Source organism: Cariama cristata, unplaced genomic scaffold (genome assembly GCF_000690535.1).
Source record: "Cariama cristata isolate BGI_N322 unplaced genomic scaffold, ASM69053v1 scaffold31837, whole genome shotgun sequence".
NCBI lineage: Eukaryota > Metazoa > Chordata > Aves > Cariamiformes > Cariamidae > Cariama > Cariama cristata.
The window spans coordinates 3,770-17,093 of NW_009626558.1; the positions used below are offsets into that span (position 1 = coordinate 3,770).

The 13,324-nt window shown below is 38.0% G+C and overlaps 2 protein-coding genes across 2 annotated transcripts in view; one reads left to right on the top strand and one right to left on the bottom strand.

The window, feature by feature from the left end:
• Window positions 1–7,150, top strand: part of LOC104164679 (nucleolar GTP-binding protein 1) — a 10,423-nt gene extending 3,273 nt beyond the window's left edge. Inside the window, exons 6-16 of the mRNA XM_009704086.1 lie at window positions 219–410; window positions 495–560; window positions 1,240–1,329; window positions 1,779–1,889; window positions 2,156–2,233; window positions 2,342–2,393; window positions 2,971–3,071; window positions 3,977–4,174; window positions 5,076–5,141; window positions 6,304–6,438; window positions 6,960–7,150. Of these exons, the coding sequence (XP_009702388.1) occupies window positions 219–410; window positions 495–560; window positions 1,240–1,329; window positions 1,779–1,889; window positions 2,156–2,233; window positions 2,342–2,393; window positions 2,971–3,071; window positions 3,977–4,174; window positions 5,076–5,141; window positions 6,304–6,438; window positions 6,960–7,112 (1,242 nt within the window). The 3' untranslated portion in view covers window positions 7,113–7,150. The remainder of the gene's footprint in view (window positions 1–218; window positions 411–494; window positions 561–1,239; window positions 1,330–1,778; window positions 1,890–2,155; window positions 2,234–2,341; window positions 2,394–2,970; window positions 3,072–3,976; window positions 4,175–5,075; window positions 5,142–6,303; window positions 6,439–6,959) is intronic.
• Window positions 7,151–10,127: 2,977 nt separating this feature from the next.
• On the bottom strand, window positions 10,128–11,913 carry LOC104164680 (isopentenyl-diphosphate Delta-isomerase 1-like; the record flags this gene model as incomplete). The annotated part of the gene is made up of 2 exons (XM_009704087.1): window positions 10,128–10,569; window positions 11,783–11,913. Coding segments are annotated over 2 exons (449 nt in total), but the record flags the coding sequence as incomplete, so codon positions are not given.
• Between the last annotated feature and the right edge of the window lie 1,411 nt (window positions 11,914–13,324).

Genomic DNA, 13,324 nt, shown 5'->3' on the forward strand with positions numbered 1-13,324 from the left:
CAATACTTGGAGTGTTGGTTATTCTGAAACCTCATTCTTCTCCCATTACCCCATTTTCACATTCTCAGTTTGGCTGAGTTTACAGTCTTTCTTATGACTGAAAGGAAAAAATATTGCTGTCTTAAAAAAGAGAGTATTGATGAGAAATCAAGCACATGTTCTAAAATAGTGTATCAATTATCCTGTAATAACACATGACTTAATTACATTAATTTTAGGTAGTAGATACTCCTGGTATTTTGGATCATCCTTTGGAGGATAGGAACACCATTGAGATGCAGGCTATAACTGCACTTGCACATCTTCGTGCTGCCGTGCTTTACGTGATGGATGTGTCTGAGCAGTGTGGGCATAGCCTGGAGGAGCAAGTAGAACTCTTCAGAAATATTAAGCCATTGTTTGCTAACAAGGTAGGTTTGGTTTACATTATTAATAAACTCCAGGTTTTTATAACATGATAACTTGAATTATGATTCTTTTTTTCTTTTTATTAGCCACTTATAATTGTTGCAAACAAATGTGATGTGAAGAGGATTGCAGAACTACCTGAAGAGAGTCAGGTTAGACTACTTCTCCTACCTCTCTCTGTGTCTTCTGACATTTACAAAAATATTGTGCGCAAGCATCATGGACGACTGTAATTTGTATCGGGCAAAAACTTTTACATGATCATTTCTGTATCTAACTGTTTAATAGTGTAATGGAAAGCAGCTTTCCAGGTCTTGACCCATATCTTTCTTAAGTACTGCCTAACATGTATCCTTGCCTGAATATTGTAAATGCCTAACAGAAACCAAGTCCTTAGTGGTTTCAGAAATCTCTGATGCTGTGAAAGCTTTCAATTACTACTGTAGTTGGAAGTAAGCCTGAATAGCCTTGTTCGATAGTCGTTTCAGTAAGAGTTCAGAGACAGTGAGCACTGGATGGAGCGGTGTTGCTGAACAGTTGCAGTAGAAGAATTGTGTTTCTCTCAGTCTTTTCTTCCTTTTTTTTTTTTTTTTTTTTTCTTATGGGTCATTTATAGATAACTTTTAGAAAATAGTTACTTGCTTATAAAAGAAGAAACAGATTAAATAGAACTGTAGTTGTAAAGTTTCTATCATCTTTTTAGAAACACGTCCTAATAGAACAGTAACAAGTGGCATGTATTGATATTGGATTAAGATTTCTGTTTTTAATGTATTGGTTTATTAAGAAGTGGACAGAACATCATTCTTTGGGATAATATTTCCATTTTAGAAAATATTTGAAACTTTTGAAGCAGAAGGATTTTCTGTGATAGAGACAAGTACTCTAACAGAAGAAGGTGTAATCCAAGTTAAAACAGAGGTAGGTCTCTTTTCTCTCGGTTTCATTCCAAATGAACAGTTAACCTTTTGCCTCATTTGTATGAATTTAATCTCAATTAAATTGTGCATTATAGTGATAAACTTTAAGCATGTTATCCTTTGTAGCCTATTGAGCCTCAGTGGACATGGGTGCAAATGGAAAATTATGTCTAAGACAAATCGTAATTTTAAAAAAAGTTGGTGAATTTTTGCTGAGTCCTGTTGATTTTTCTTATTGTCAGCTCACTGTAATAAAAAAAAAGATCGTATGCATCTTCCCATAATATTTTTTTACAAAATAATCCAGTGCTTTCTTGAGAACTAGAGAGATAAGACATTAGACAGAAGATGAGATGTGAAGCTAGATATTTGGGATTGAAATCCTGCTGTGTCATTTATTGTATCAGGAGGGCTTCATTCCTTGCCTAATGTTGCCATGTGCACTTGCAGGCCTGTGACAGACTCTTGGCCCATCGTGTTGATACTAAAATGAAAGGAAATAAAGTGAATGAAGTATTGAATAGATTACACTTGGCCATGCCAACCAAAAGAGATAACAAGGTAGGCTACATGCTTACACTTTTTAGCGTATTTCCCAGTACTTCTTAAGCTGGATAAGAATTCTCTTGTCTTAACATGTCAACGGATTAATATGGTGAAATGTGCTTTTTTTTTTTATCTGTAACTGCTGGTGGGAGAGTCAGCTTGGGATTTTGTAGTCTTTAGAAATACATTACTCTGCAATCATGATTTATAGCAGTATAAAAAAACTGATTCAAAATTTTTTCCTCTTTTTTTATTGGGGTGGATTGTTGCATTAATTTCAGGAGCGGCTGCCTTTTATACCTGAGGGAGCAGTAGCACGTAAGAAACGGATGGAAGTAGACACACCCAGGAGGAAATTGGTAAGTGGTATCTCTTAATTAGGAAATCATCAGATGGATTTTAAATTTGCTATATTAGCCCATAGATTTTAAATTAGATGGTATATAAAGCCATGTATGTCTTTGCAGGAGAGAGATCTTGAACTTGAAATGGGAGATGATTATATTTTGGATCTTCAGAGTAAGTATTATGTAAGAATCGGTATTACCATTGAGCAGTAAAGTTTGGCCTTTTCAGTCTTAAGGGAGAATACCTAAACCTGACTCCTTTCAACCAAGTACTGATGCCACCATTTTGTTCCATGCTATCATTTACTTCTGTTCCAGAACTGGTGATCTTCAGTGACTGTTCCTTGTTTTGTATTGTCACTCAGTTGTTTCCCGTTTTAGAGCCACAGACATATGACTGGTCTGATGATTCAATTTTCCCTTCCATTCTCTGTTGTACTACCTCATTAATTCTTGATGCTGTCTTTGTTAAGAAAGTATTGATGTGAGAGAGACTGCATGTATTCTGTTTCAGCTGGATATCTGTTGTTTATTATGGCTTGGCAGTGGGTCACGTTGGTATTGAACAATATTTGGCGGTAGGGAGGAGATCAGAACTATTTGTAAATATGTCAGAGATGCTACTGAATTCTTGCCACTTAGGGATATGGCACTTTTTTTTAAATTCTGATCTGAGTGTTGTTTTCTGTCATTGAACATTCTTTGAAATTAATTTTTGTCTCTTTATTAACTTTTGTTATATTTTTAAGAATACTGGGACTTAATTAATTCATCTGAAAAATATGATAAGATACCGGAGATATGGGAAGGTCACAATATACTTGACTACATTGATCCGGATATAATGAGAGTGAGTTTTCCATTATTTTTTTTATACTTTTCTTGCCTCTTTATCCCTTTATTTGTCTAGTGTAAATTACAGTATTTGTAGATGAAAAATTATGTGTCGTGATAACAAGTTCTTTTACATTGCCTGCACTTGCCATGGGAAAAGGTACTGTTTTCTGAATGATCAAGGACAGAATTTCAGAAGAATGGAAAATTGCTTTACCCTGTCAGAATGACGGTGATCTTATCTTTTCCATCCTAAAATATGAGGTTTGCAGGAGTTATATTTCTTCATTCTTTGACTGCAGCCAGAAGGAATGTAGCTGTCGAACTTTATGTATTATTAATAATACGAAATTCACCTGTCAAATTTATGTCTACTGGAGTATGATGTTAAAGGAAATGGACTGAATTCTCAATTAGTAACATTTTTATTTAATAACGAGCACTGTTCTTATTTCTTGCTGGTTGTTAAGAAGTAGTGAGTGCAGACTAGGGAGCCTGCTGGTTATGCAGTTGGGTTCATCTGAATTGCTGGTGTTCCAGACTCATGCTCAATGTAGAGAGTGAAGGGTTTTTTCAGTCTGTTTTCAGAAATGGCATAGCTAGCTGGCACAGTTCACAGTACAGGACATCAGCATTCATGCAGAGGGTGGCTTCAGAGCAGTCACACAAATACGCCAAACTATAACGCAATCTGATCAAATAAGTCTGCATAGTAATGTGCCCCATAATTTCACAGTAATTTGTATCACCAGCTGCATTAAGTGTGGCTGGAGGGGTCATTATCGAGTAATGTAATTCCTTCTTTGAAGGGTCTGCATGCTGTCATGGCCCTGGGTCATGCAAAAATATAACGTTTGAGGATTGTAAGTCAAGGATTTGATGAGTGTCTTGATTCTCATTTCATCTCTTCAAAAATCTAAGAAACTGGAAGAATTAGAGAAAGAGGAAGAGCTGAGAGAAGCTGCTGGAGAGTATGACAGTGAACCAGAAAGTGAAGATGAAGAAATGATGGAAATTCGACAGTTGGCACAACAGATCCGAGAAAAGAAGAAACTGAAAATCCTGCAGTCAAAGGAAAAAGATACTCGAGGTCCGAGGATGCCTAGAACGGCTAAAAAGGCAAGTATAGAACATATTCTGTAATAAAACCTTGCTGATGTATAATAACTATATGAAAACATATAACAATATTGGGTAGTGGAACCGATAGCGTTTTCTCGTGTTTGGCCTTCTCACTTGCCACTTGCTTCCTTCTGTCCTTCTTGGGACTTCTGGTCACTACTTAGTTGTGGAGGCCAGACCAAATTAGTGAGAGTAGCCCTTTTTGTTTTGTCACACAACTGCCTGTTTTGTAAAACACCATGTGTATTGCAGAAGAAGTTTTGAAGAATACAGTTCGGCTCATTTAATTAGGTTGCTGCACCGTATATTGTTATTATTGTTGTTTGTTTGTTTGTTTGAAATTCAAATAATTAGGAGAATTACATAATTACTTAAAATCACAGTCATGTAAAATTTGTTACAAGGGCCCTCCCTATGCTGGAAAAGATTGTATGTTTTTGGAAGCTAAGTATCACTCTTTCTAATGTCAGAATCTCTTGTGACCAGTCCAGGACAATTGCAAAGTAGTCAACTGATGAGTAGACATTTTGAGAAAATGAGTCTAGTTAATTTTGCACCCAGTATTTCTTACTCCCCTCAAAGCCTTTTGGGAAAGAAGGAAACATTTCTGACTGAAATACCTCTTTGTCACTTTCCCCCCAAAAAGGCAAACTATTTGAAAGATTGTGAGGGAATGCTGGGACGTTGCAATCCTGTGAAGAAGGATTTATGGGTGAAGAGACTTAAGTTGCAATAAATGAAATGTGAAGTTAGGACTTTCATTATCTGCTTGTGGGATGTGCCAAAGGAATAAATAGGTAGTGAATATAATGGGCTTATGATGGTATATTAAGACAAAAAATAAGATGGAACCATACTTTTTCAAAAGAAACATCTTTTCGTAACTGTCTTTTTACAGGTCCAGCGGAAGGTGCTAGAGAAAGAAATGACTGATCTTGGACTCGACATGACTAACAAAGATGATGTAAGTTTTTGATAATTAAACACAAAGTTTATCTAAGAGATCAGTTTCATTACAAGCTAAAATTCTTTGAGCACATTTGAAATGCCTATTACAGATGGCATGAGAGAGAGGGGGGATCTATTAAGGAGAAAATAGGAAACAGAGATGAGGCAGTTGATACTGGAATTTTTGAGTGACGTGATCAAAACATGTTGAATAGGCTGAACAAATAAACTAACATTTATCAAGAATCACATATATATATGTATATGCACTGCTTTCTATTAGAACTCTTTTGGAATTTGTATAGGATTCAAGAATGGAGTTTGGCTAAACGTGCTTAATTTTGAAGTCCGCTTGTTGGATGAGACACTACTGTGTCAGAAATAGTAATAATGACAGATCAGGCTTATCTTTTTATAGTTCATTAATTCTGTGAGTTGTAATTGAAGTTTTCGAGGGCAACTGTCATCTTTAGATGTAAGGCAGCTAAAGTACTTCAAACAGATTTGCCCTCAGGAGACATTTCATTTTATCAGAAATTAAAAAAAATATCCATTTTGTACAGCAAATCCAGCAGTACTATGGCTATTTAGATCTTGAGACCTCAGATTCTTTAACTCAACTTTAACTCAACAAGGAGTTAGGAAACAAGGAATATCAGCACTCCATGTCTGAAGCAAGGATTTATGCTTCTTGGAGCTGACATGCTGTGTTCATTTAGGAGCGATCTTGGTGAGAAGGAATTTAATAGTTATGCTGTAGGATGGCAAGTCTTCACATCTGAAATTCTTCAGGGCTTTGTCCTGTAAACAGGACACTAATGAGGGCAGGTTTCTTCATTGCTTTTTTGCTGTTGCAAAATTGCTTCAATATTGCTATCCATTACTTTATGTCTTTTTATTCAGTACTTACGAGTCTACTCAGAAAAAATCAGAAAACTGCAGTTAATAATTGTGAAAAGAATATGCTAATATTCATCGAAATGTGGATATTGCTGTAGGACAGAAAGGCAGCAACCAACAGTTGACAAGGTCTTTATGTTACCAAGGAATAACCAATATAATGTATCACAGCAGTCTACTTCTTGGTTTTTTTTTTCATATTAGTCTAATAAGAAATGGAGGCTGTCTGAGCTGATTTGTTTTGTTTTTGATGATTAAAGTGATGTTTTGATTTTCAGGCACATTATGTGAGAAGGTCCCGTAGCGTCACAAGGAAACGTAAACGCGATGAGTCTGAAACTCCTAAATCTGCGGCACGCAGTCGCAGCTCCTCTCGCACACCACGGGATGTTTCTGGTCTTCGTGATGAAAAGGTTTGTTAAAGTTATTTACCTCTATAAAAATTAAAACAGCATGATTGTACTTAAACCATCTTCTGGGAAACTTCTTACTAGGCTGGTTATGTTTGTACAGAGTTCATCTTTCTTCTCTTTGCAGCTTCATCTTCTGTTCATTTGAACTCTCTGTGCTTAAAAAATGCCTAGTTTGTTCTTACAAATAAGACGTAATAATAGACTAAAGAAGTACATTTTAAATTTTGGTCTCTAAATGCAAGTATGAAGGAAGAGTTCTACAAACTGTGGAGTTCCACCTTCAGTAAGTCAGAAATTCCAGGGATAGTGCGATCGTATTGTTAGCGTAGTGGAAAAAGAAGAGTCGCTACAGAGGGTTAGTGTCACTTGCAGTGATACTGTTCCAGAGTTGCAGATGGTGCCATACATTGGGTGTTAACGTCCTTGTTAAAATCGTCGAGCTTAGTGGTTTTTTAAAAGATAAAGCTAGTTACCTGAGTCTCTGAGGAAGTTACTCTGCATGTTTTTTTGTTTTTAAATAGATGGTGAAGAAGGTCAAGACTATGGCAAAGAAAGCTCAAAAGAAAATGAATCGCCTGGGCAGGAAAGGAGAGTCGGACAGACACATATTTGACTTGAAGCCAAAACATCTGCTGGCTGGGAAGAGAAAGTCTGGTAAAACACAGAGGAGATAAGCAGTCTTCTGAATTAAAACTGAATTTATTAAGACTAACTTCTAGTCCTGTCTTCCTTTCTAGTAATACAGTGTTTAAAAAGTACATGGGTTTGTGTTAGTGGTTAAGATACTTGAAGCTTAGAGAGGGGAAAGTTCTGATACCTTGGAGTTCCAAGTAATACCGTGAGAAATTTGTCGATACCAGTGGCAGAAACCATTTCTAAATGGACATGAAAAATACTTAATTCCATTTTCTTACTCCTGACTTTCATGTAGCAGTAAAGCATGTAAAGTGCTATGTAAAACTACATTTAAAATGAGGTTAAATCTAGAAATTTGAAGTATTTGTTAATGAAGCTACCATCAGAATTAAAAATGCATAGCTTCATAAGCTACTGCATATCAGTAACATTCGGTTTGCTGTGTGCAAGTGAATTCTTTGATGTATCATAAGTGATGAGTTTATGTTGCAGGTGAAGGCTGATAATCGGTGGGGAAGTAATGGGAGACTGACGAGTACTGCACAAAGTTGGTGCTCCTGCACTGAACCCGTCCTGAATGAATGGGAGAAATACTGCCAGTTTACTAAGCTACACAGTGACTGACGCTGGAGAAGTAACGGCAGTTTTAGTACTGACCTGCCATCTGTAATAACCTAAACCAGCATGGGCAGGCAAGGTACAACTTACAGCTTTTAATATTTCAGATTAATACTAGTATTTCAGATAGGTAGAAAATGAGGATAAGACTGAAATTTTGTCCTGAGTGCATGTCAGTTATGCTACTGTCATCCTCTGCTTAGGAAGGCATTGTCTCTTCAGAAGCGGATAGACAAAAAAAATCTGTATCTGTTCAAGGCAAAATATATTGTCAAATGTGAAATACTCCCTTTTTGTCCCTAGTTGGTGAAGAACGAGGTAGGATTATCTAGAGGTTAGTAAAATTAGGCATTATAAATCTGTTGCCTGAACAATAGATTTAAAATGCAGTTTTAAAGATTAAACAGGAATCCAATGAAATATGCATGTTAAAAACAAACAACCAAAAAAGGGAGAAGAATCCTTAAATGGTTGGGTTTTTAAATACAACAAGGTAAGAAGAGTGTTGAGATGTCAACTTTAGCATATTGAAGCATTAGGTGTAAATCTGTGTTGCTTCCCTAATCATCTACGTGTAATAAATTTGTTATTAAAAACACAGTGTAATGCTGCAAAGAAGTCCAATGTCAAGAAAAACTTTAACATCAAAACTTTTAAGGGATTTTGAAGAACTGTCTAGCAAAACTTTGCTTCCAGCTTCCTTATGCACATTATTTCTACTTCAGGATATGCTTTGTCAGCTTTTGCTCCAAGCTGGCCATTTGAACTAGAAAAGCAGAACTCTCTTAAAAGAAATTTATGCCCTGCTACTCCCCGTCACACTGCTTCAGTGATGTTCAATAGGCACGTTGTTGTTCTTAGTGGGGTAATGACAGAGATTATTCTCCAGGTGTCTCAAAGTCTGGAAAAAAACCAACAGTCCAAGGTTTTAGGTATTTCAATCATAATCTTACCTTTTAAGATAATATTTTATTTTAGAAGTATTTTAAGCATTTGAAAAGTACTCTAATAGATTACTTGGGTAATGTGGCTGGTACTGCACTGAATTCAAGAGAGCTGTTACATGGCATCGCTATTCCCTCACCCACTATTACATGCTTCAAGACAATCCACCAATTCAGGCCAACATACAACAAACTTCTCTCTAAAACCTTGTAAGTGTTGAACCACTAGAGATGCTGGCACGCAGAAGCTTCAGTGCTGCAGTCACAAATGGGATGAGAAAGAGAAACTGGAAAAAATTCGTTTTACCTTGAAACCAGGCACAGACTAGTTATAACCATGTTTGACATGCAAGGAGAAGAAGTGGTATGAAAAACATCCTTTTTCATCAAGGTGCCTCTCTAGGAGAAGTTAACTTAAGAAATCTAGGTTGATTAGTCTGGTAACAGAAGAAATCACAATTAAGCTGGGGGGGGTGGGGGAACAAAAATGAAACCAAAAATGTTTAATTCAAATTGAGATACCCTTGGTTATTTGCCTTATTTAAAAAAGCCTTTCATTTTACTCCTGTTACTAGCAATTAACTGCAAGATCAAAAGGATTAGCTCTTGCACTCTGGTACAATTTCTGATTAACTGAAATTAAGACCTGGTATAAGCCCATGAATTGTTGGTCTTGAATTCTGGAGTTCAAGGGGTTTGAGTTGTTCAGGAAGGACTATTGCAGTACATGTCGCAGGAAAAAAAGCTTGTATCAAGATGCCTTTATCTTCTGGAAGACTGAGAAGAGTCATTTAATGCATATCCCTATATCCCTTCTCCAAAGACAGGCTACTTCTGGTATTACATAGGTACCATTTACATTTGATATAATTAACCCTTTTTCCTTTTTTTTTAAGTGATGTCCAGTACTGAGCCATCAACTAACCAGAAAAGGGTGGTGGGGAGAAAACCCCAAACAACCCCTCGATATTTATTATCTAAAGCTATGACACATATTGCAGCACTTCAAAGTGAAACTCAGTTCACACAATCCAATTACTGAAGCATTTATGTGTTTGGTTAATTATAGAGTACCTGAAGAGATCTGCTTTCTACAATTAAAATCATCCTGATTACTTTGAATTAATTGTTTTTTTCTTCAGGCAACTAGTCTTCTCAACATCAATGCAGAACTCAAATTCTTTTGTAATCACTATTTTAGAAGGCGTCATCACGTAGAGTTGGGAAGATACCAGCTCTACCAAATGAGCCAGACAGGAGCCACCCAAGCTCCCTTGCCAGCGTGTGCAGTTACGCAAGCAAGAGCAAACTGTGTTCATGCAGGCTGAGGATCTCTCGAATCACACCAGGGAACGGAGAAAGATGAACCCAGGGGTTTCTTACATTACCGTTACCCATTTCACATGAGATCAAGCTTAACTCGCCCAGGAAGAACAAGGCTGGGGGGAAGAGGAAGTGAGGACAGAAGAAAAAACATTGGCTATAACCATCTCTGTATAAAGTTGTTTAACAGGCTCCAGGTGACCAATGCTCTGCACTCAGGAGCCATGAGTTACCACAGTGTAAATGAGACAGCACATCATTGCTAGCCTTCAGCATCTTTTACCCCAGCTATTTACATCCGGTGTATTTTTTCATGATCAACGAATTTGTTCAAGTTATGCAAGTTATCCCACCACTTAAAAAGAAAGGTCTCTGCAATTAGTTTAAACCACGGAGTAATCTTAACTTCATTCTTGGAAGCTTTGTCCAAGAGCTGTTTCAGTTCTTTCTGTGTCACATAGCAGTAGCTTTGGATCTCATTAGGGTCAGGATTCAGCGTTACGTCCTTCTGTAGAAATAAGATATAGTCTATCTCATGTTCACCCCAGATCCCATCAGACTTGGCCTTGTAGTGAATTCGTGTCAGATAGGAGATTTCTTCTGGAGTTACCTAGAACCAAAACACTCGTCAGAACCAGTGCCAAATGAGAACAACTGCAGTGCTAGGCATTACAGTAGAATTATCCGCTATTATCCTCTTCCTGAAAAATTATATTTCCCCCAAGTGTACAATTGCAATGTCCTTCTTCACAAAGAATTATTATGACAGAAAATTTTTATTGCACTTTGATGACATGAATTGCACAGCACTTCTCTAGTCAGACTCACCCTTAATATTTTGAGTGGATTTCTTCTACACAGTAAGTTTCAAATAATGTTTACCAGACATTAAGGCACACTTGCTGAAGCACTGATGAACACAAATGCTTGCCCCTACCCCTTACCTCCCAAGTAAAAAAGCCAAGTTCTGAACCGCATACTGACAGACCACACACAGCTCCCATCTACCAGGGATCTGTGCAAGGTGCAGACTGGGTAATTCCAGAGACGACCTAACCATCATGTTTCCCAGTAGCCCACTCCTCCTCCCACATCCCATGACACAAATGTATGTAGTTACAAAACGGTGCAGACCGGGTAATTCCAGAGACAACAAACATCATGTTTCCCAGTAGCCCACTCCTCCTCCCACATCCCATGACACAAATGTATGTAGTTACAAAACGTGGAAAGAGATTTCAACTATGAGCATAATTCAGCTGGCTTCACCCTGCTCTCTGTGCACTCCCAAGTTGCCACCAGAAAGGAAGGTACCAGAAGCGGGCTGTGTGATTGCTCTGGAAGGAACACTGAGTGCCTAGTGCCTAGTTCCCACAGGAAACTTGGGATTGCAAAGGGATTTGTACATGGATGCTGGCAGCAGCTCACAGCAATGCCCTCCAAGAGCTCCAGAACGTGTACAGCGCTCTGCCATCAGCCTTCTCCAGGCCGGCACACTGCCTTCCTCTGAGCAAGCAGGACAGCAGGCCCAGCTGGAAAACACGTAGGCACCCACAGACCTGAAGCAATGCGATCCTTACAGTGTCACTTACTCTTTGGCTCATATTTAGTTTGAGCAGTGGAATATTCTAAAATACCATTTAGTGATACCAGCTTTTTAAACGCTGGAATATAGATGAAGAAGTCTCAAATTCACTAAGTTCTCTACATCTCCAGAATTAAATTCATTTTTAGGTTCCAGACTGACTCTGTCTGCCAGGTGCAGTGAGCCTGTAAATTGGCAAACAGTGGCAAGAATTCGTTTTTCTCCTTCCTTCCTTTACCTGCTCCATGGGAATTCCTAACTCCGCTTTCATTCGTCTCTGTGCTGCTCTCCGAACACCGATGGCATTATTTTCTTCCAGTTCTAGTGGATGGCTTAGAGGATGACTGCAACAAGTGTTGGTAAAACAATCTGCAAGAAGTTTGTATCAGTACATTTTTGACACGTATAAAGCATTGGGGAAAAAAAGAAAACACACCCCACCAAAAAAAACCCAGAGATGTCCGATAGTTATTCAACACATCACAGCTTTGTTTCTCTTTTGCAGAGAAAGGTGAGAAAGGAAGGACGATATTTTCATCTCTTACTTTTCTTTACATATTTTGCACGAGGGTTTGCCTCTATCAAGTACTTCTTTGCAGGTCAGTGTTTGACACATGAAGGCACACACTCTCAAACCCAAGATAATGCCTACTTAGAGAGCCAGTTTATAGAGACCTTGTTTACCCTGCGAATGATAATTAAAATTACTTTGGGGACTTTATATGCAACAGAATATTGAAAATATTCCCAGAGCTTCAAGACCAGCTGACAGTAAGTATAAGTAAATACGCAGTTTATGCTTGTTTAAAGGACAGACCCTCCGTACTCTGTTTCAAGTATATTAAAAAATTACTTCTCAGTTATGTAGAATAACTGTGATTGGCCAACCTTTTATCTGTAAAAGTCTAGCTCAAAAACGTCTAAAATAGATTTACCTACAAACTACACTCGAGTATTTTGATTAGTTGGCAGTCAAGGAAAAAAATAAAAAACAATCTCTAAAGTAATGATTTCCCTTGGAAGGAAAAAAAGTTCGTTCTTCCTCAAGTTGAAGAGGGTTAGAAACACTTGAATTTGTTTTCCATCCAGAATTCTGAAATAGACAGCTTTATGCTTCCTCCAACATGTCTCATGTAAGCTATTTTTCTTTCATTCCACTTCTTATTTTTATGCCTCTCCATTTGCATTTCATTGTAATAGTTCAGGAGTCTTAAAAAATCATGCACTATATAGTTTGGCCACACAGTCTCACTTCTTCTATAGTTAAAAAAGCACTTGTGAAGACATACACAGATAAAGATTCACCGATCTCTTTGAAGCACAATGCAACTGCTTCCAGGCAGTAGGGCTCCGCTATACGATTATGTGTCTTTACCAGTGGAATGAGAACACTCTCCACAGCTAGCAGAGAACTTGCAACTCCACTAAGTATGTTGTGTCACAGAGAAGGTAAACAACACACACCCTGACCTTGCATAAGCAGGATCAAACATTGACACTGTTTCCCACAGGATTGTCCTGGAAAAACTGGCTGCTCATGGCTTGTTTGGGCATACACTTTGCTGGGTAAAAAACTGGCTGGGTGGCCGGGCCCGAAGAGTGGTGGTGAATGGAGCTAAATCCAGTTGGCGGCTGGTCACAAGTGGTGTTCCCCAGGGCTCAGTACAGGGGCCAGTTCTCTTAAATGTATTTATCAATGATATGGACGAGGGGATCAACTGTACCTTCAGTCAGTTTGCAGACGACACCATATTAGGTGGGAGTGTTGATCTGCTTGAGG